We start from the raw sequence: 20,143 nt of genomic DNA, 5'->3' as shown, positions 1-20,143 counted from the left end.
GGCTGTGCCTGGCTCCTTTTCATGCTGAGCAGGCATCAGTCCTGCCATGTGTCACCACCCAACGCAGAGTTCACAGAGATGGCTGCACTGGCTCGGAGTGTGCTAGTGATCGGGTCCAACCAGGGCATAGGGCTGGAGCTTGTGAGGCAGCTCGCTGCCAGCCCCTGCCCCCCCCAGCACATCTTTGCCACCTGCCGTGACCCCAAGGGTCTGAGAGGGAAGGTCAGTGTGGGTGCAGGGCATGGGGATAGTCCAGAGCCAGGTGGGAAAAGGGAATTTGTGGTCCCAGCAGCTCTGCCAGCTCTCTGCTGGATCTGGCCCTGGCTGGGTGGTCTGGCAGTGGGGGCAGGAGTGCTTCATCTGGGTCTCATAACCTCCCAGCCCCACAGTTATGGCAGTGTGTGACCCAGATGGGTGCAATGGGACTGGAGGGACAGACATGGTGCCCATGTCCTCAGCGCTTGCTCCTGGCCATGCTGATGGCCGGCCAACCCCTTCCCCATGCTGGGATCACACAGGGGGCAGTGCCTGAGCCCAGCCGTGCCCCTTCTCCTGCCAGCTGTGGGGATGCCACCATGCCCTGTCTGCTGGGAACAGCCCCGCACACCTTCCCCAGCAAAAGCAAAGCCATCCTGTCCTGGCTCCAGCTGGGGTGACCAGGGAGCAGAGGTGGGAGACCTGGCTGTGCCAGTGGTGACTTTTAACCTCCTCCCTTGCTCTATCACTTTGTTTCCAGGCCCTGCAAGAATTAGCTGCCCAGCACCCCAGCATCAAACTGGTCCAGCTAGGTATGGAGTGATCTCCCTCCTTGCAGCCAGCATTGCTTCTACTCCTCCATTCGGTTTGGGCACAGGAGCGGGGGAAGTTTTGTCGGGCAGCCTGCCTTAATGCTGGCAGCCAGGCAGCTCCAGCCCTGCCAGGTGGGGAGGGATGGGAACACATCTGGCCAGGCTTCCCCCTCCAAGGAGAGCTGTCCTCTGGCTGAAAGCAGTCAAACCTTCAGAGGCAGGCAGAGGTGGGTCTGGACACCTCAGCTGAGTGAATTTCATGGGAAAGGCATGATCTCTGTTCCTAAAGATGCTAAATACAGTGCCTGAGTTCTGGGCTGGGACATGCACATTTGCAAAGCGAAGCAAGGCAGGGCACAGCAAGTAAACTTACTGGATGGTTCCTAAGAAGGAGGGTTGGTTTGGGGTCTGTTTGGAGGTGGTCATGGTCGGCATTTCCTTTGCTGCTGGTAAAAAGGGAGAAAAGAAATAGGCTAAAAGGATGCATATGGGAAATGTGGACTTGTGGTGGTGGTGGTGGTGGTATCCCAGGTTGATGTTCAGGCCTGGAGGCATGCTCCAGTTTGGGAGGTCTGCACCCTGGACTGGGGAGATGTCCTTTCCCTGCTCCCATGTAGGCAGGCCAGATTCAGTGGCCTTTGTCAGTAATGCTGGGGAGCAGCAGGAGAAGGTGGCAAACAGACCTGGATAGCACAGGGACTTGGGGGAGAAAAGGGAAAGCAGCCAGGGCAGCGCTTATTGTTGCCAAAGTTGGGGTATTCACAAGCAGGAAGCTTCTAGGGTGCTGGGCAGGGATGGGGGCTTGCTGGGGAGGACAGCGTGGGGTGAAGCATGGGGAGATAAGGAGCACCAGGTGAGGACCACGGTTTTCTGCAGATGTGTCTTGAGGACACAGACAGCGTTGTCTGAGAGAGCAGGGCTGCTCGCAGCCTCTTTTTTTTAAGAAGAGTTGGTAAAAAACCCATCCAAATCCAAAAGAGGTGTTTTAAGGAAGGGTTTGCACCAGAATTGCCATCACTATTATAAGTGAGGTGGGAAGCAACCAGATAAATAAGTTTGAGTCTTTCCTTAGAGCCAATAATAAAAAAAACTGAATCAAGGCAATGCAGAGACCATATCAGTTTCTACCTACCTATTCATTTGTTAAAAATCACGTGAAAAGTTTGAGTAAATTTTTAGCATTTCTTAGCAAAGAAAGCATTCCTGAAGTCAGGCTTTACTAAAAAGAGGCAGCAAATCTCTCTCTTACTGTTAAATAGATTATTAAAGTAGAACACCTTCTCTGTGATAAAAAATAGCATCTTTAAAATTACCTGTGAGCCCCAGCCAGCAGTATGTGATGAGAAGAGCATGCTTACTTTGCTCACCAAAGCACAGCTAACATAAAAAGGGACATATCAAGGGGCTGACCACTAAATAAACAACGTTTGCTAAAACACATACACCCCAAAACCCAGACTATCAATAAAGTCCCCAAATAAGCTAAAAAGCTATGAAAAATCCAACAGCAACAAAGTATTTTTAAAAAGGAGAAGCTGCTTCAGGCTGTCTTTCTCCATCTTAAGGAAAGGTTAGCTTCAAACCAGTAACAGGAATGCACTTTTCAGAAAGGAAAGTTGGAAATTAACTCCAAAATGCATAAACCGTGTCACTTCCTTTCATTCTCTCTTTCTTTCTTTCCCATCTTTATCCTCTTACTTCTTCCAAGGAGACAAGAGTTTATTCCTTCAGCAAATGTGGCTGGCCTAGCACTAGAAACGTGCTGGTCCCACATGCCTGGCCCCTTGGAGCAATGACTCAGCTAGTCCAAACAGAGCAATTAATCATTCACCAAAGTGACTGAAAGATCCATCACACATGGTGGAGTGATGGAGCCTTGAACTCTGTTCAGTGGTTATCCAAAGTCACTAAAATGCGCCCTGTGATATGTCCTGCAGCTAGCCATGCATGTCCTCTCAAATTCTAAGGCTCCATCCCCTCACGTATGGCAGCCCCACAGCAGATTATCTCATCAAATTCCCCCAAAATGTTTTCATGACACCTCTACAAAGGTTCATGCTACACAAGGCAAGGTGGTACAAGTCCTGGGCCACTCAAATACTTGCTTACCACCATAAAGCCACCAGGCTACTTAAAAATGGCAGGAAAAACAATTGTTCTGCTGCTTGTCAGTGTACAAAATACTTCAGGAAGGGAATCTTCAGCCTTGCAGACCTTTGCTAAGTCAGTCTTGTCTAAGCATGAGAACAGAAACACAGTTTGGTGGCCCAAGTGTTGCAAAAAAGAAATCTAGCTCTGCGATTCCCCCCACCCAGCAGGCTCATCAGATTAGCACTTGCAAAAAATGTGTGCAAAAATGTGCTTGGGGAACAAAGGCACACTCCAACATGCCCATACACATGAATATTCATGGTTCTTAAGGGCTCCGTGGTGTACTTGGGATGTTAAAAGGCAATATATAAAGTTTAATGTTGGCCTAAGCATCCCATTTCAGATCCTGAAGGTGTTTAGATAACCCCTTTTAAATCAACAATGGCCGCTTCAGTGGGCAAGCACCTGATAGGGGATGCATGTCCTAACAAGCAAACCCAAAAGCTGAGCATAAACTTAAAAAATACCACTCCTATCAATTTAGCCAAAAAATTCTGCAATTAAAGCACGGCAGATTTTCAAAGAGATACCAATATTTAAGTGACAAAAAAGGAACTGGAAATGCATACACCTGTTAGCACAATTTCAGGGAGGTCAGTTGTTTCTGGTTGCTTGAGAAGTGTTGTCCCCATAGCCTGGCTGGAGCATCTGTAGAGATGGGGAGGTTCAGACTTGGAGCTTACAAACAAATACTGCAGGTTATATCCCAAATCTTTTATTACTTGTACTCACCTCAGTTCATCTGTCAGCTCCAAATCCTCATTGGTAACAATGTGAAGCAAAAAAAATCTAAACAAAAGAAAAAGAAAAGAAAAAAGGAAGGATTTTTGAATACAAACGGCTGTAAATCTATGGGAAGTTGTGCTGTGGAAGACTAATTTAAGCACAAATTATTAAAAAAGGCAAAGATAGCTCTAGATGATCAGTCAGAATGGACATCAACCAGAGAAGATCTTCATGTAATTCAACAATAAAATGAATGTGTTTCCCCTATGTTAACAGCCCCTATAGCTGCTGTGCAATACAGAAGGGCTCAAAGATTGTAGTTAGGTTGTTTCCCCAAAGATGGTGTCTCCTTAAAATGTGCCCATCCGACTGTGTTGGCTTGTGGTGGAAATAAAACCGGGAGCCTCAGTGTGCAAGGACAGAGCACCCCTTGTGCAATCATAAATTCCTTGAATACAGAAGGCAAATACAGCTAAGTCCTTCTTAACAGTAGGCTCCATATGACCAAAAAGGAGCCAAGTCGTGGTTTAATTCAGCTAAGGCTGTGAAACCAAAAGGTGAGGACAAACTGCTGCTCATTTCAATGTGCATAACACCCTGACCTGCAAAACCTGGTCCTTTCTTTTTGGATAATGCTGTAGATTAAAGAGAGCCATTCCAGCCACAGCACGCTTTGCAGTGGATGCTGCATGACCCACTGGACCTCTGCTCTACTTTACTTTTTGCCCTGGCAGACACTGTGAACTTGCCCAGCATCCGAGGGGCCGTACGGGCTGTGGGGTCTCATCTGAAGGACCAGGGCTTGAACCTGCTCATCAACAATGCAGGTGTCAGTTTGCATGCCACGCTGCGCTCCCTGGATTCACAGAAGATGCTCTCTGCCTTTGCTGACAGGCAGCCCAGCCCCAGCATCTCCCATGCTTCGCTCCTCCCCAGCTGGAGCTCCTGCCTGCCCCGGGCTGGCCGTGCCAGCTCGCTCCTTCCCTGGCGAAGGGAAAGGCTAGAGCCTGGCCCATCCCTGGGGCGTCCTCCCCATCCCCTGCCCTTCTGCTGGGGGTGTCTGTCCAGATGCTCATCCACGGTCTGTGACGGAGACCTCCAGGATGGTCCTCAAGCTCAGGGCTTGTTGTGTATTAACAGAGCACTGCTGTCTTTGCCTCAGAAATTTCTGCTGCTCCTGGAGAAGGCAGTGAAGGGCACAGGGAAGGAGGGGCTGAGCTGCAGCAAGGCCGCAGCCATAAACGTCTCCACCAAACTGGTCTCCATAGGGCTGTGCCTCAGGGTGCCACAGGCCCCCATGTACCCATACCGTGCCAGCAAGGTGAGGTGCCAGGGGAGGTGCTGGGAATGCTCTGCTGTGCACTGTGCCTGTAGAGGGGAGCCCATAGGTGCACCCACCTACCCCAGGCCACCTACCCCCTGCCTGGCTCTCCCAAGCATAAGCATGGAGACAGAGAGCAGCAGCACCCAGGACTGAGCCTTTCAGGCAGGTTGTGCTGATGCTTTACTGCAGGGCAAAGTCCCATTTCCCACCTCCACAGCCATTTTCTGGCTGGGAAATGTGCCCCCTCCTGCCCACCTGTGCCCCGAGTTGTGCTGGCACAGTGGTGCCTCTTCCAGGCTGCCCAGAACATGGTGACGAGGTGCATGGCTGCGGAGCTCCAAGACAAGGGCATCTTGTGCACGGCCATCCATCCTGGCTGGGTGAAGACCGACACGGGGACAGAGAAGGTACTGGGCTGTGCAGGGGAGGGTCAGCAGGACCCCCACTTCTCAGGGAGGGCAGGGGCACTTGGGGCAGGGGATGTTGTGTGATGCTGTGGGATGCTAGTTCCAGCTCCTCGGGTGGAGCAGGCAGGGAGCAGGCAGCAAGCTGCAACATGCCAAGCGCACAGGATAGACAGCCCTGTGCCCCCCGACCCAGCACAGAGAGCAGGGGGGCAGCAATAAGGAAAAATGTCCCCATGAGCACCATGGGTGCTGCTTCCCTGGCTGTGCACCCTCCAGTCTGCCCAAGCCCAGCTGCCTTCTGTGCCGGTGACAGCCCAGAGCAGTGGTGCTGCACCTTGTCTGCTTCTGCAGGTACCCGTGATGGTGGAACACAGTGTGCGGGGCATCCTGACTGTGCCAGCCAGCCTCTCGCAGGACACCTCTGGAGCCTTCCTCGACTGGGAAGGGAACAGCCTGCCCTGGTGATGGACAGACAGACGGACGGACAGATGATGGCGCCTCTTGCCCACGCTGCAGCCTCCCGCTCATTGGCTCACCCCTCCGCATGGTCACCCCCACACCCTCAGCCTGCTCCAGGCTGCCAGGGAGAGGGGAAGGGCATGGAAAGCAGCTTCTCTCACCCCTCCCTACCCCATGCACGGCCCTGCAGCCCCCTTGTACCTCCCACCTCCATAAATGCCAGGAGCTGATGCCTCTCTGCACCATCTCTGCGCCCCCAGCCTCCAACCTCCTAGTTGAGCCTGGCACCCCCTCCCCATGTGCTGCCTTAGTGCCATCTGTCCATCTGTCCCACCTGCGACCAACGGTCCCCCAACTGAGGGGAGAGGGCAGCCGGTCCCTCCAAACCCCAGCCCTTCGGGCACCCCAGGCTGAGCAGCCCTGGGGATGCCCTGCAGCCAGGCAGGGGGAAAGCCAGCCTTGTGGGTGCACAGGATGTTTGCCAGCCCTGCGGATGCTCAGGAGATCTCTCTCCTCCCAGGAGAGGGGCTCTGCCCCAGCTCCTGTGCCTCCTGGAGGGGACATTCCAGAGGGTGGTCACAGTGCCACGGCACCCACAGGCTGTCACTCCTGGGGACCCCAGCAACAGCCGTGGGCTGGGCGGGTGGCCGTGGGCACCGCCACACCCCGGGATAAGGAGCAGGGCCACGCAGCAGAGCCAGTGGCTCTTGGGCAGGGGTTTATTGAGGATGTGGGGCAGGTGGGAGCAGCAGCACAGGGCCCCGCTGTCAGGAGGCCGGGCCAGCGTCTCACCAGGGCACAACCTTCCCTTCCCAGTCCAGGAAGGTGCCCGTGTCCTTCTCAGAGAGGGAGGAGAGCACCTTCAGCATCCCTCACACGCTGGCGTCCACCATCACGGGGGACTGTGGGGCAGAGGGGGAGAGGCAGCCCATGCCCAAGGCTTGGCTAAGGGCTGCCCTGGAGCAGCTGGGGCCAGGGGAAGGAGCCGTGAGGGCAAGGGGAAAGCAGCCAGCCCCGGGCAGAGGGGCCGAGCAGGGAGCTGAGGGGATGGGGGCACCAGGGGCCAGGGCAGGGGGAGCTGCCCAGGCAGCGATGAGGCAGGCAGGGAGGTTGTGGTCAGGGGCTCAGGGCATCAACTCCCTCCCGTGGAAAATCAGCACAGGGGCTCTGATGGACCCGCCATGGTGAAACTCCTACCGTGTGTCCAGCTGAGATCCCCATGTCGGTTTGCACCCAGCCAGGGTGGAGAGCAGTGCAGAGGATGCCGTGCTCCCGCTATCCCAGGGACTGGCACTTGGTCAGCATGTTCAGAGCCTGCAGGGAGACAGGGCAGGGATGGCAGTGTGAGGGGAAGGGTGGCTGCAAGACGACACGTGCAGACCCCATGGCAGGCAGAGGGCAGGGGAGGCAAATCTGTCCCTAGTATGGCATGGCTGTACCTTGCTGCAGTGGTACAAGACAACTTGCATCAGATCCCAACCAGAGGGAGAAGTGATGGAGCCCCTATAGCTGGACATGTTGATGATGGCGGCTTTACTGCAGCTCAGCACTGAGCCCAGGCTCCCTTGGGCAGCCTTCTTCAGCAAGGGCAGGAATGCCTGCGAGGAGAAAGAGGAGACTGGGGCACACATGGAGGTGGCACAGGGGAGTGGACCAGGTTTTTCCACAGCAGGCAACATTGGAACCAGCATCCTCCCTCTTCTTCCTACTGCTCCAGCCTGCCAGGCTCCAACTCCTGAGCTCCAGCCTGTGGCTCCATGGGCTTCTTTTTGGGCAAGAGCCCATCGGCACCAGAGCAGAGGCAGGACCCTCTCCCACCAGTCTTTTGTGCCCCCTGGGACAGCCCAGCTTGGGTGAGTGTCTCACCTGGCTCAGCAGTAGGGGCCCAACCATATTGGTGGCATAAATCTGGGACATGTCCTCCAGTGTCTCGGTATCAAGCGAGTTCAACTTGGCGATTCCAGCGTTGTTGATGAGGAGGTTCAGCCCCAAGCCCCCCAGCTGCTCCCCAACTCGGGCTGCAGCTGCCTTGATGCTGGCAGGATTGGTGACTTCTGCGGAGCCAGCACAGGGGAGGTCAGTGTCACCATGGTGGCTCACACCCTGCACTGTGCCAGGGGATGGGAGCCCCCTGTGTTCTCCTAGGGATGTGCCCTCAGAGCTGGCCGGGGGCAGGAGGGAGAGCAGTGCCTGGTGTCCCCACAGGTGCTGGTCCACGGCACAGCTCCCTCCCAGCATGGGGCTCCCAGGGTGTGCACAGCGCTCAGGCACACTCCAGGGGAACCTGGGCAAGGGACCCCCACCTTGGGGCAGCTACTGAGTGGGATGATGACCAGGTTGGAGTGCCTGAAGGCCAAATTCTGCAACTCCTGCAAGAGAGGAGACCACGTGGGCACGGCAAAGCTGGACCAGCTGTGCAGATGCTCAGCCTTTCCCAGGCAAAGCCCGTATCGTTCCGGCTCTGTCCCTGTACCGCCTTGCGCCCAGCACCCTGCTCTGGCTTCCCTGCTCCCCTCAGATGGGGCTCTGTGCCTCCCGCATACACCATGTGCCACCACCCCCTCTGCACATCCCATGCACAGCTGGTCCCACAGCTGTCACAACCCCGCTGCCCTGTGCCATGGGTGCCCATCTGCAGCTCGAGCCCTTTGCAAACCCGCTGCCTGCTCCAACCTGCTGCACTGGCAGCGAGTGCTCCTGTCCCCCAGCACAACCCACTGTGTCCCAGCCCAGCCTCACCTGCGCTCGCTGTCCCTTGGGGTCCCGACAAGCCGCGAAGACCCACTTGGGTGGGTTTGGTATCCCCAGGAACTGCTGGATGAGTCCCAGGCCAATTCCCCGATTGGCCCCAGTCACCAGAAGGGAGCAGACCCGAAGCCCTGCCATGCTGCTCCGTCCGCCGCTGCACTGCTCTTACCCTGACTCTGCAGGTGCCTTTTGCTACTCGGTTATCTCACACTTTCCTGTGAGGGCTTGCATCAGTCCATGGCTCTAGGAAATTCTCTGCCAGCGCCCCAGTCTCTTGGCTGTGGTCCATACCCACAATCCACCTTTCCTGGCAGCGAAGGAATGACGCAAGGAGAGCTGAGTGTCCTGCCCAGGCAGGGAATGCCCTGGGCTGGATGGCTGGAAAGCTGCTCTTTGTACCTTCCCTGCTCCAAATCTGAGCTGCTCGGTTTTCTGGGCCAACATTACCCCTGTTCCTGCACTGAGATGTCCCCTCCCACTGCCACCCTCCCTCCTGGGAGACCAGGCTCTGTCCCTCCCCTCACCTGAGGTCAGGCAGGCAAGGGTAGACTCGCTGACCCTGCACAGTGCAGTTTGTTGACCTTAATTTGTGCAACACCAAAGGCAGGGTCAGGGATGGAAAGACACTGAGGTACTGGAGCGTGTCCAGAGAAGGGCAACAAAGCTGGTGAAGGGTCTGGAGCACAGGTCTTATGAGGAGCGGCTGAGGGAACTGGGATTGTTTAGCCTAGAGAAGAGGAGGCTGAGGGGTGACCTTATAGCTCTCTACAACTACCTGAAAAGAGATCGTAGCGAGGTGGGTGTTGGTCTCTTCTCCCATGTGGTTAGCGATAGGACGAGAGGAAATGGGCTCAAGCTGCGCCAGGGGAGGTTTAGGTTGGAAATTAGGAAAAATTTCTTCACGGAAAGGGTTGTCAAGCATTGGAACAGGCTGCCCAGAGAGGTGGTGGAGTCACCATCCCTGGAAGCATTCAAAAAACGGGTTGACGTGGCGCTTTGGGACATGGTTTAGTCTAGTCTACCCTTGATTGGTTTAGTGTGGACTTGGTAATGTTGGGTTAATGGTTGGACTGGGTGATCTTAAAGGTCTTTTCCAACCTAAACGATTCTATGATTCTATGATTCTGTGATTCTAACCAACCGACTTGTTCAAGAGATTTGATCCATGTGTGTGCTACCTTATGCAAAGATCCCAATAAATGAGGTTGTTCTTTAAAAACAAACCCTGCTGTCTACTCTTCTGTGTAGCACTCATCCGTCTTGTTGCGGCATTTCACCGTACTCACTCAAGCCCACTGATTCAGCCACAGCCTCCGGCCGGGGATGAGAAGACACTGCCTGGACAGAGCCACAACTCACATGGCTTGATTTCAGCCTTGACCTGCACGAGAAGAGGTGTTTGCCGTCACTTCGGGATGTGCCTGCACATTTCCATTTGCTTGCTGGATTTGAGCAGGTAAGCAGCTTTAATGCCTCAAGAAGAGGCAAAGTGTGTGCAAGCCCGTTGTGGAGGATGCATCCCATGGGTGACCGCCTGGGGAGAACGTGGGGCTGCTTAGAGCTACTGGGGCCAAAACCATAGGAAACAATGTGAAAACAAGGTAGTGTTTCAGTGATGGTTTGTCATCAGGCGTGAACCATTGAATGGGAAGTGGTAACAGAAAGGCAAACAACGGGGTGCGTGTGTGCCCAGGAAAAGCCTGGAGGAGAGCAAGGAGTCCGGTGTGGGCTGGGGCTGTGGGTGCAGTTCGGGACGCGGACGGGGCTGGGGATGCAGGCGGGAACGGAGCTGGGGGCAGAGCCGGGCAGGCTCCGCCAGCCGCTCCGCCCCGGATCCTCGGCAGCCCGGCCCCGTTTCCTCTTCCTGGGTCGCGGCCCCGTCTCGCCTCGCTGTGCGGGGCTATGGCGGCGGCGGCGGCCGCTTGTCCCGGCGGGGCCGGCGCGGGGGAGCAGCGGGGCCGGCGGGAGCAGCCGGGGGTGGCGGCGGGACGGCGCCAGGCGCTGGGGCCCAGGTGAGGCGGGGCCCGGGGGGCGGTTGGGCACGGCAGCCCTGCCTGTGCCCCAACCCTGCCTGTCCCAGCCCTGCCGCACGGCCCTCATCCGGCAAAGAGAGACCCCTTCCCCCTTTGGCAGCTAGGGGAGTGATGGTTAAGTCCTGGGCACAGGAGAATAATTATTGGGAGATAATAAACAATATGGGAAGGGGGGGGGGGGGGGGAAATGTCCTGAACTGGGTGGGACACTTGCAAAAGGCCTGACCCGGCCCGCACGCAGCTCTGGAGCCTGCTGATGTCCCTTCTCTGTGGCATGAGCGGGGTGCTCCGGGACCTGCGTGCCCCCAGCAGCGCACCTTCCTCGGCACGGCTCCATTAGGATGGGTGTCCTTGTGGAGAAGCGAGTGGATTTGGGCTGGATTTGAGCCAGTCCGTGGGGTTGTGGCTGAGTTTGGGTTGCAAAACTGTTCCTGGGATGCCAGAGCTTTGCTGTGTCTCGCTCTACTGATTTGGTGCCTCATCTCTTGTCCCATAGGTTTGTGTATGAGAACAAAAACATGTCTTCTCCTAAAGTCTACGTCTTGCAGCCTTGGATTGCAAACCTCTTGGTGAATTACGAGCAGCTGGATGCCAATGAGAATCTCTTGGCCGGGCAGGTCCTGCGGGTAGGTAGCGAGGGGGACTGTCCTAAAGTGCTCCAGCAGCATTTGAAATCCAAGTTCCTGCAAGTGTTCAGCGGTTCCCAATTCAGTAGCTGTGGGTGGGCGACCCTTCCTCCTCAAAGTCCCCGATATTTTTTTTTTTTTTGAGGTGGAGAAACTTTGCTTTGCCCATTTCTCATGGCCTTGGCTGACTTTTGCGCCCCTGGTAGGTGTGCCCTGCTCTCGTCCAAAGAGTTTGCAGCCTCCAAAGTCATGCTCTCTCCTAGCCTTGCAGGCTGCCTTGCCTTCCTCCTCCTCCTCTCTACGTACTCTCCTTCCTTGTACCATGTCATTGATGGGTGGTCCTGACAGTGGGTAGCATGAGGCAGAAGCTGGACCTGCTGAGGTGTCTGGAGCCTCACCCTGTCTGGTGGTGAGTGTTGGTGGGACTACGAGCTCATGCTCCTGTGGATGCTGGCTCTTTTGGGAGAGGCTCTTGCATGGTGATTCAGGGTATGAGGCTCTGAGGCACAAAACCTGCTCTTGCGTAGTTCCTGGAGAGCTTTTTGTGCGGCACTGGCAATGTCTTTGACATTTGATCTATCCTATATGGCAGGAGAGAGCTTTAGTGAGAGGACTCTTGCCTGTTTTAGGCCTGATAGGCAGCGGGAAGGAAGCATGAGGAAAACAACCGAGTGGAGTCAGTTCTGCTGATTCAGCTGTGGACTTGGAGGGATTGGATGAAGATGCTGTGAGACAACCGGGTGCACAAGCAGACACAAGACCCACACAGGCAGGGTGTGCGGTTCCTGCCTTGTGATGGGTTGTGGTCATGACCTGGATGCTGGAGAGACCCAGCTCCAGTGCTCTGGTTTGCTGTTCTCTTGCAGCCTTTGGGTGCTTGTAGCAGCATCCCACCATGGACAACATTACTGTTTAGCAATCACCTAATGTCTTTTGGGGATAAGATTTGAGGCAGATCAGACATCTCCTCACTAACAGGAGGAGGAAGGAGAAAGATGGATGTTGTGTTTTAAATGGAAGGAGAGATGAGATGGGGAGAAAAAAAATGACAGCAGGAGAGAGAAGACCCTGTGGTCCTGTTCTCCATTCCATCTGAAGGCATGGAGGCGGTGAAATCACTGGTTCCCTACTTCTTGGCCCAGTCCGCTGTCCCATGCAGGAGAGCTCTTGCAGCTGGGCTGATGAAGACCCAGCAGTGAATGAGCGGATCCCCCCTAGGGTTCAAGGGATTAGTGGGGAGAGTTCCCTCAGCGTGACCACTCTCCAACCTGCCCTCGCCTGAGTCCTCCACAATTAATGAAGGGTGGGAACATGTCTTGAGCAGTAGAACCTTTCTCCAGCTTACTCTGGGCTCCAGCTATGCCTGCCGCCTTCTCTGTCTGTTTCAGATCTATAACTTCCAAACCTACCCTCTTCTTTACCTCCTTTATCTTGTTTTTTACCCAGTCCTGTGAGCAGCCATGCCTGCTGCTGGTACCGGTGCTCTCTTGCAGCATGCGCTAAGCCACTCTACCTCCACTGGGAATCAAGAGTTGCCCATAGTGAGTGAGCACGTGGTGGGACCGGCCACCTGCACGCTGGGCTTCTCCCACCAGGGTGATGGGACACGGCCAGCAGGGACTGCTGGGTGGCTGAGCTGTGATACTGATGGGAGCAGGATCCTGGTGGCATGGGCATCCTTAAACCCAGCAGGAAGCCTTGTTGGCTTGTACAGGGAGTTTATGCAGTAGGTTTGGCAGGCTCTTGTTGTCAGAAGGTCCCAGCTGATGATGACTGGTCTTTTTAGCATGGTGGGCACCTATTAAAGAACATGGGTGCAGCCCTTGTAAGATGCAGGTGGCTTTTGTGCATAGTGGGACATGCGATTTCACATCCCCTATTCGTGCATCGTGTCCCAGCGTCACCAGTGAGGTGAACGATGTACATGACGTATGTGACCAAACCATAGGTGTGTACCAGGAGAAGCCCAGTGCTGTAGGGATTAGGACAGGCCAGGACTGATCCAGAGCTCCCAGCCCATGGAGCAGGCAGGTATGACAGTTTATTGCTTCCCTTGGGGGTTGTTTTGACCCAGCATAAACATGGTTTAGTACAGGCTCAGGGTTGCTACACCATAAACTTCATTCAGAAGGGAACAGCTGTAATGATTCTGCTGGTTACTGCTGCTCTGTCTCCCTCTGCTTTGCAGAGGAGCACATGTCCCAGGCCTGCCCAGACCCCTTTTGCCTGGATTCCTGCTGCTGGTTTGGGTAAAAAAATGCTTGGTTGTGTCTCCTCTCCCACCTTGCCTTTGATTGCTCTCTTGCACAATGTGGCATGTCCCTTGTTCTGTCTTGGCATGGAGCCTGCTCGGTCCAGCCAGGACCCCTTAGCCTTGGGGTAAGCGTTACCACCTGGTGAATGGTGACCTTCTCTCCTAAGAGTCCAGGCTCTCAGCCAGGTCTGGTGTCCTGTCCTTGTTCACTGGGAATTCTGAGTGAGACTTTTCCCCCCCCGCCCTCAATCTCTTGGTAGGTTTTGAGTGACTCAACTGCTCCAGGCCAACCGGGGGTCCTCCAAGATGCCGTCCTACAGGTCTCAGATGGGTCCTACTACATCCGCGTTGTCATTACGTCTGAAGCTCTGCGGGCGGAGGAAAAGTGGGTTCCACCGTGACTTGGCTGTGGCTGGGACAGCAGTTCTCCACAGCTGCTAGTGGGGCTCCTGCCTGGTCTTGTTTCAGGTTGTGTTAAGCTAAAGCAATCACAGGGTGGGAAATCTGAGTGAAAGAGCTGCTAAGAGAAGAAAACCAGAATGCCAGTGCTCAGTGCTCCAGTTTTGGCTGGCTGGGATGGGCAGGGGTTGATGGCAGAAGCTGCGATGCCATGTAGCTTTGTGAAAGGAGCCAGAGCATTAACCATGGTAGCCTGGGCTGCTCCTTCGGTGCTTTCCTCAGTTTCCCCATTTGGACACCCCTAGACTGGCAGAGTGCTGGTAGCAGAGCCAAGGATAAGCAGCAGGAATAAGTTGGAGGAACCAGGAGCCCTTGGTCCCTGATGCTCATGCTGAGACATGTTCCAGCATGCCCTGATATGGCTGGCGTAGCTGTTTGGGGAGCCCCACTATGTGTCTGGGTGGTCCAGCTCCATTCTTCATCTCTCCAAGACGTTCCTGCTCTGCTCTTTTTCTAGCACCCACATGCAGCTCAGGCTTTCCAGCCTTATTTGCAGAATTATCGTCTTGCAGAAGTACACGGTGTGTTTCCGGGAGGAGGCCAGGCTGGTAAGTACTCTGATGAGTGGAAGCAACTCATTGTTGACCTTGCCTTGCTTCCTGCATGCTGACCTGCTTTGAGCTGCTCCCAGGAACTGGAGGTAGATGAAGGGTGGCCTTTCTTCTCTCTTCTTCCATGTGCAGTTCTTGGGAGGGTCTGTGGCAGTGGCAATGGCTTGGCCTGGGCGCTGGGGCAGGGGATAGCATGAGCCCTCCATGGACGTGTGGTGCATCTCCCCCAGGGCCACCCGGCTGTTACCTCCTGCTGCTGCGCAGCTGCAGGAGACCTATGTGGACCACTGGTGGCAGAGCTGCCTGCTGTCCCCTTGCAGGGGTTCAGGAGTGTCCCTGTGGCCTCAGGCTGGCCCAGCCTGGCGTGTGGCTCTTGAAGAGCCATCAGCTGATGTAGGAGGGTACAAACCCCTTGTTGAAGGGGGTTGTCCTTTGTGAGGGGACCCTCATTTTGGTTGGAGGGTCAGTGGCAGAGCTGGGGTGGGGGCGTGGGTGCTTGCTGTCCCCAGGGGAGGTGGGAGTGGAGGTGGGACTGCTCGCCTCTCCCTTACGGGCTCCCTTTGCCCTGCAGGAGGACTGCGAGTTTTACCTCACGGCCCAGCGGTTCATTGTGCTGCCCATGGAGAGGCAGAGGTTGGAGTCATCCGACGGGTACGGCCCATGGGGCAGGCGGGGGGGGCTCTGCTCTTGGGGGGGCTTTCTCATCTCTCTGGGGCGGCACTGACCCTGGGAGTCCTGGTGTGAGCTGGTTGTGGTGGGGACTTTTTGTTCTTTGAAAGAGGAATTATCTCCATCGCAAGCTGTGAAGGAAGGTGGGGATGCGGAGGGAATTGGTAACTGGCTTCTTGCTTGCTTGCAGGAACCAGGAACCCTCTGTGCTACAGAAGATAAAGGAGCTCTGGCTGTAAGTATGGGGCTGGCCATTGCTGGGGAACATATCCAGACACCATGACAAGAGCATGCAGTCTCTGAGTGGGGCTAGAGCAGGCTGGCAAGGGCACACACACATTATGGCAGCTGCTGGTTAACCTGTGGGGCTCCCTCCCCCAGGATGTGACAGAGCTGAGTAGACCATGACAAATGAGATCCTGGTGACAGAGGGCTCTCCAACCCAGCCTCTTCCTCTGAGCTTGCAGAGCTGGGAGGAAACACCCATGGGAAACTTGCTTCTTCCAGCAGTGGGCAGCCTGGCTGGGTGGGTGAAGCCCTGCACAGCTTGTTCTTCACTTCACACTTGGAGCCCCAACTCTGGAGATCCTTGTGGGTCTCCATCAGTCCATCTCCAGGAACAGGGCTCCCTGATGGGTATTCATGGGATACTGAGCAGTGGCCAGATCTGGCACCCAGTGGGGAATCCACTACTTCCACAAGCCACTTCTTCCAAGCCAGTGTGCTTGATCTGCAACCAAGAGCTGCAGCAGGCTGCTGGCCTATGTGTGTCCCAGCCCTAACCAGGCTTTGTCTTCTCTTTGGTCGTTGCAGGAGGAGTCTCGCTCTGAAAAACGCTCCCAGCTCAGGTAAAGGGTTGGGGGGGCTATGCAATGCTCTGGCTGCTTGGTGGGGCTCCTGGCTCTTCTCAGCTTGGTCTGTGTTAGGCAGAGGTAGCACAAACGTGACCAGATCTCACAAGGCAATGTTGCTAAGCCCAAAGCGGGACAAGATGGTGCTGACAGCTAAAGCAGTGTGGGCCATTGCATGCCTATGCTCACACTGCTGCTCCAGGACCTGTGTGGAGAAAGGAAAGATAGTTCCTAGAAGCAAAGGAAATGCAGAATTTTGTGCATTTCCACAGGTTTCAGTGCACATGACAGTCATGCAGCAGAGTAAAAGCATTTGCAAGTGAGGCTTGCCTGAATTAATGTGTCTTCTCCACTAATGCTCATGTGTTCCTGCTCCAGAGCCATCCATCTCTCAGCTGATCGATGCCATAGGACAAAACCAGCTGGAGGTTTTGAAGGAAAACGCTGAGGAATGCTTGGATTTACAGATGCCCAAGGAGATGCCAGTGACAGTGAGGGACGAGGTTCCTGTTACCCACTGGGAGGCAGAGCGCAAAAAAGAGGTCAGTCTCGCTGCTGAGATGGCTCATGGTGGGGACCCTGCACTGGAGGGGTGGGAGGAGGAAGGGGAAGAGCGGTGGGCAGAGGTGAAGGTGTGCTGGGGAGAGAGATGGTGTTCAACTACCAGCTACAGGTGGGCCCCTGCAGCTCGAGTGGGACTGCCCAGTGAAAACCATGTAACATGTCTCATTTCAGCAGGGTGAGGACATCTTCATGGTCCCGGCCAACACCCTGGTGATCCCTCCTGAGGAGGAAACAGTTACTTGTGATGCTTCCCAGGCAGGTCAGTGTGGTTGCTTTGTCTGGGAGGTAGGCAGATGGGCACTTCAGTGCCCAAGCATGTGAAGTAAGGGTCTCCCTGGGATGGGGAGAAGACTTCCTTTGCTTTGGCTGCACACCGTGCTGGGATGTGACCAGCCGTGCCTCTTTCATTGCAGACACAAGTGAAGCAACTCCTGGGAAGAGCAGTGATGACAGGACAGTGCCGGGTGATCCAAGTGTCGTATCCCAAGCCAGCTGTGAGTAGTGGGACCTCCAGACCCCATCCAGCCTTGTAGTGTTTTCCTCTGAACTTGGCTCAGTCCATCTTCTCCTTGGATTGAGCAGAGGAGGTACCAGCAGGGCCAGGTCTTTGGGAGACCAGGACTCGCAGCCCTGCCTTGAGCAGGCAGGGAATGGTCCCATTCCTGCAGCCTCCTGAAGCTGAGCAGCTTTGGTTGATTGTGCTGGGAGCATAGCAAATTAATTTGTCCCTTTGATGCCATCATGGAGCCCAAGTGACGTGCCCGAGTGTGGGCTCTTGGCTGGCTGTGGTTTGGCACTGGGATGGACTTATGTCACCAAGCTTTGCAGCAGAAATACCTGCAGGAGCTCCATGTAGAGGAGGAGATGAAGGGAGCTGCTGTCCTGGACAGCGCAGGGTGTAGGAGGTCTTCCTCCCACCTGCCTGCTCTCTGGGTAGCATCTGCCTCTCCGCTGCCTGCTACAGGGGCTGGCTGAGGTCGTGGAAGGAGTCTGGCTGGAGTACACCCCAGTTTTGGCTGGAAAGGGTCTCGGAGCTCCCCTTGAGTGCCGCCTTGTCCAAGACCTTTGTAGCTGCCACAGGGTTGGGAGTGGGCAGCTGCTTTCTTTGCCAAAATCAACCCCCCAACGTCATCATTGCAGCTGCAGAGTCAACAGCCTTGTCAGACAGCTCAGAGGGATCCCTGGACAACCCCTGGAACAGGCTCCCCCCAATATCTTTGACCCTGAACTCTTCAGATGGTGAGTCCCCATGCCCCAGAGCATCCAACCTGCCTTGCTGGCAGGAGACAACCCCTCTGCTCTCACTGGATGAATATGTAGCTCATCCTGGATGCTGGTTTGCTTTCCCCTGGCCAAAAAGTAGTGCTGTAGTGTTCCCATTGCCCTGTTCCTGCGTCATTCCAGCTCCGAAGCTCTCCTTCCCAACCTGACGTGCTGGGGTAGGTCCCACCACCAGCTGCCTGCCTCCTGCCCAAGCTGACCATGCATTTTCTCTCACCAGAGAAGACTTTTCAACATGACCTTTCACCAAAGACCCAGCAAGATGTGGCTGCTGACAGCAACACTCCTGACTTGCTGGAACCATGCAGCCAGGACTCTCCTGAGGGCTTGCTGCAGGGAGAGCCAGTGCACACCTCGTCTCCCTCACTGCTCTGCTCCTACGGCAATACCAGTCCGATGGAGACTGGCACCGCCCAGGCAACGTCAGCTGCAGAGGCAGCCTGCGATGCCCCCTGCCCTGCTCAAGGCCCGCAGGTATCGGGGGGCTCTCAGGCCACTCTGCCATCTCTTTCTCCGGCTTTTCCGGTCTTGCCCAGCAGCCGCTTGCAATCCCTGCCCGAAGGGATGCCTCACAGGGAGCAGGCGGACTCCAGTGGCACAGCTTTCCCTCCAGATACGTTGCAGCATGGTCTGGCTCATGCCAGGACCCAAGGAGGAGATGCTGTGGGTGCCAAGAGGAAGCTGCTGGCAGAAGATGGCCAGGTGCTGCTGGCCCTCGGTGGGCAGCAACATCCACGAGGTGCCCCATGGGGCAGGGGGAGAGGCACAGGCAGGAGGGTGGAGTTCGTGAGCACACGGGGTGCGAAGAAGAGCAGAAAGGAGGAGACGGGGCTGCAGCATGGAAAGGACCTGTCTGAGGAAGAGGAGGAGGAAGACCAAGCATCCCCAGTGAGCGGCCCCAGCTCCAGGCCGGAGCAGCGCAGAGCTCTGCAGCCGGTAAAGATGAAGTAGGCAGTGGGGTCCCCTGGGGGTGGTCCCTGGGGAGGCTCTCTGTGTCCCCCTACTGCTGGTGTCCATCCCCAAGGCCTTTCCTCACCTGGCTGCTGGGGGTGGGGAGTTGAAAGCAGGTGTCGACGTAGATGGCCGCCCCAACCCTCCCAAAGGAGGATCTTTGGCACTGGGTGAAGACGTGGTTGAGGCTGAGCTGGGTGGGAACCAACGCTTGCTGGAACGTCTTCCAACTCTCTGGGTAAAATAAGATTGGAAGAGCAGGAAATGACTGAGGGAGAGACTCCAGAGTTTTTCTAGGTGTATTGGGGTCCCAGGCAGCATCATGGGGCTGGGCTTTGCGACTGGGGCAGACCAGCCTCACCCTCCCCTTCGCTTCTGCAGTATGTGAAGGAGAAGCCGGTCCAGTACAGATACGAGGCACCGAGCCCTGAGCTCTGCGAGCGGATAAGATCTGTCAGGTCAGTGCAGCAATTGGCCTCGTACGGCCATCCCTTGTTCCCCCCACAGCTGGCCCGTGGGAGGCAGGCATTGCTGCTTGCATCCCTGCATCAGGTCCCCAAACTCTGACTTACCCCTTGTCACTGGGTTGCCCCGGCATGTGGTGGCATGTTTCCAGCCGGGTCCCTTCTCACCCTGGCTCCCCTGGTCTGGTTTTGCAGGATCTCGAAGGCAATGCTGAAGTGGGCGTGCTGGATACTCACAGACAGGGAGGTGGACTCCTGAGCCCAGCCCGTCCTTCATTTCTTTGTGCAGCCAGAACAATTTAGGGCTGCCTGGGAAGAGCAGTTGGGGGAGGAATGGGGAGGACACCAGGACCCCTGTCCCCAAGGGGACCGCTGAGTGGGTTGGCCTGGCTGCAGAGACCCTGGCTCCAGAGATGCTGGGTTCATGACCTGTGGAGGGCCAGCACCCTCAGTGCTGAGAGGGGAAAAAGTATCCGTTCAGGGATGCCTGTGTGTGAGCCAGCATCCCTCTCCCACCTTTCCTTTCCAAACGCCCTGGCCCAGTGAGTGGGGACAAGAGGGTGACCCGGTGCCACCGTAGCAGGGGTGGCATCGATGGTGGAGGCCCCACAACCTGATCCCCGCTCCAAAGGCAGTGCAGGAATTTGGATGTTTTATTGATTGGTTTAGGTAGGGTCCTGCACTGTTCGTTACAAAAAATATCCCGCAGGGTTATGCTGTAGAAATCAAAAATAAAAATTGTATATTTTTTAAATACACAGCTCTTGTATTAAAAAAAAGGGAAAAAAAAAGAAAAAGTAAGCATCTTGCTGCTTTGTCGTAAACATCTGTGTAAGG

The 20,143-nt window shown here is 55.6% G+C and overlaps 2 protein-coding genes, 1 long non-coding RNA gene and 1 pseudogene across 3 annotated transcripts; 3 read left to right on the top strand and 1 right to left on the bottom strand.

The window, feature by feature from the left end:
* The first annotated feature begins 78 nt into the window (after window positions 1-78).
* Window positions 79-5,861, top strand: LOC142594097 (C-signal-like). Its single transcript, XM_075715074.1, has 6 exons — window positions 79-222; window positions 737-788; window positions 4,400-4,573; window positions 4,808-4,986; window positions 5,286-5,396; window positions 5,748-5,861. The coding sequence occupies exons 1-6, from the start codon at window positions 79-81 to the stop codon at window positions 5,859-5,861; spliced, it is 774 nt and encodes a 257-aa protein (XP_075571189.1).
* Window positions 5,862-6,643: 782 nt separating this feature from the next.
* On the bottom strand, window positions 6,644-8,741 carry LOC104038254 (C-signal-like; annotated as a pseudogene).
* Window positions 8,742-10,018: 1,277 nt separating this feature from the next.
* ACD (ACD shelterin complex subunit and telomerase recruitment factor) lies at window positions 10,019-17,033 on the top strand. Its single transcript, XM_075715712.1, has 10 exons — window positions 10,019-10,059; window positions 11,133-11,262; window positions 13,777-13,901; window positions 14,433-14,523; window positions 15,098-15,177; window positions 15,386-15,430; window positions 16,009-16,043; window positions 16,425-16,588; window positions 16,782-16,873; window positions 17,024-17,033. Exons 1-10 carry the CDS (start codon window positions 10,019-10,021, stop codon window positions 17,031-17,033), a joined length of 813 nt encoding a protein of 270 aa, XP_075571827.1.
* Window positions 17,031-18,308, top strand: LOC142594098 (uncharacterized). Its single transcript, XR_012831247.1, has 3 exons — window positions 17,031-17,104; window positions 17,751-17,849; window positions 18,112-18,308. It is a non-coding gene; the product is annotated as an uncharacterized LOC142594098 (long non-coding RNA).
* Window positions 18,309-20,143: the final 1,835 nt, after the last annotated feature.

The sequence above is a fragment of the Pelecanus crispus genome, chromosome 8, assembly GCF_030463565.1.
Source record: "Pelecanus crispus isolate bPelCri1 chromosome 8, bPelCri1.pri, whole genome shotgun sequence".
Taxonomy (NCBI): Eukaryota; Metazoa; Chordata; class Aves; order Pelecaniformes; family Pelecanidae; genus Pelecanus; species Pelecanus crispus.
The sequence above is the reverse complement of the archived record's forward strand: the minus strand, read 5'-3'. Positions and strand labels throughout refer to the sequence as shown.

Coding starts and splice junctions, on each gene's coding strand:
- LOC142594097 (XM_075715074.1), top strand. CDS start 79: ATGGCTGCACTGGCTCGGAGTGTGCTAGTGATCGGGTCCAACCAGGGC. Junction 223..736: donor CCAAGGGTCTGAGAGGGAAG/GTCAGTGTGGGT, acceptor CTTTGTTTCCAG/GCCCTGCAAGAATTAGCTGC. Junction 5,397..5,747: donor CCGACACGGGGACAGAGAAG/GTACTGGGCTGT, acceptor CTGCTTCTGCAG/GTACCCGTGATGGTGGAACA.
- ACD (XM_075715712.1), top strand. CDS start 10,019: ATGTGCCTGCACATTTCCATTTGCTTGCTGGATTTGAGCAG. Junction 14,524..15,097: donor TCCGGGAGGAGGCCAGGCTG/GTAAGTACTCTG, acceptor TTTGCCCTGCAG/GAGGACTGCGAGTTTTACCT. Junction 16,589..16,781: donor AGGCAGAGCGCAAAAAAGAG/GTCAGTCTCGCT, acceptor GTCTCATTTCAG/CAGGGTGAGGACATCTTCAT.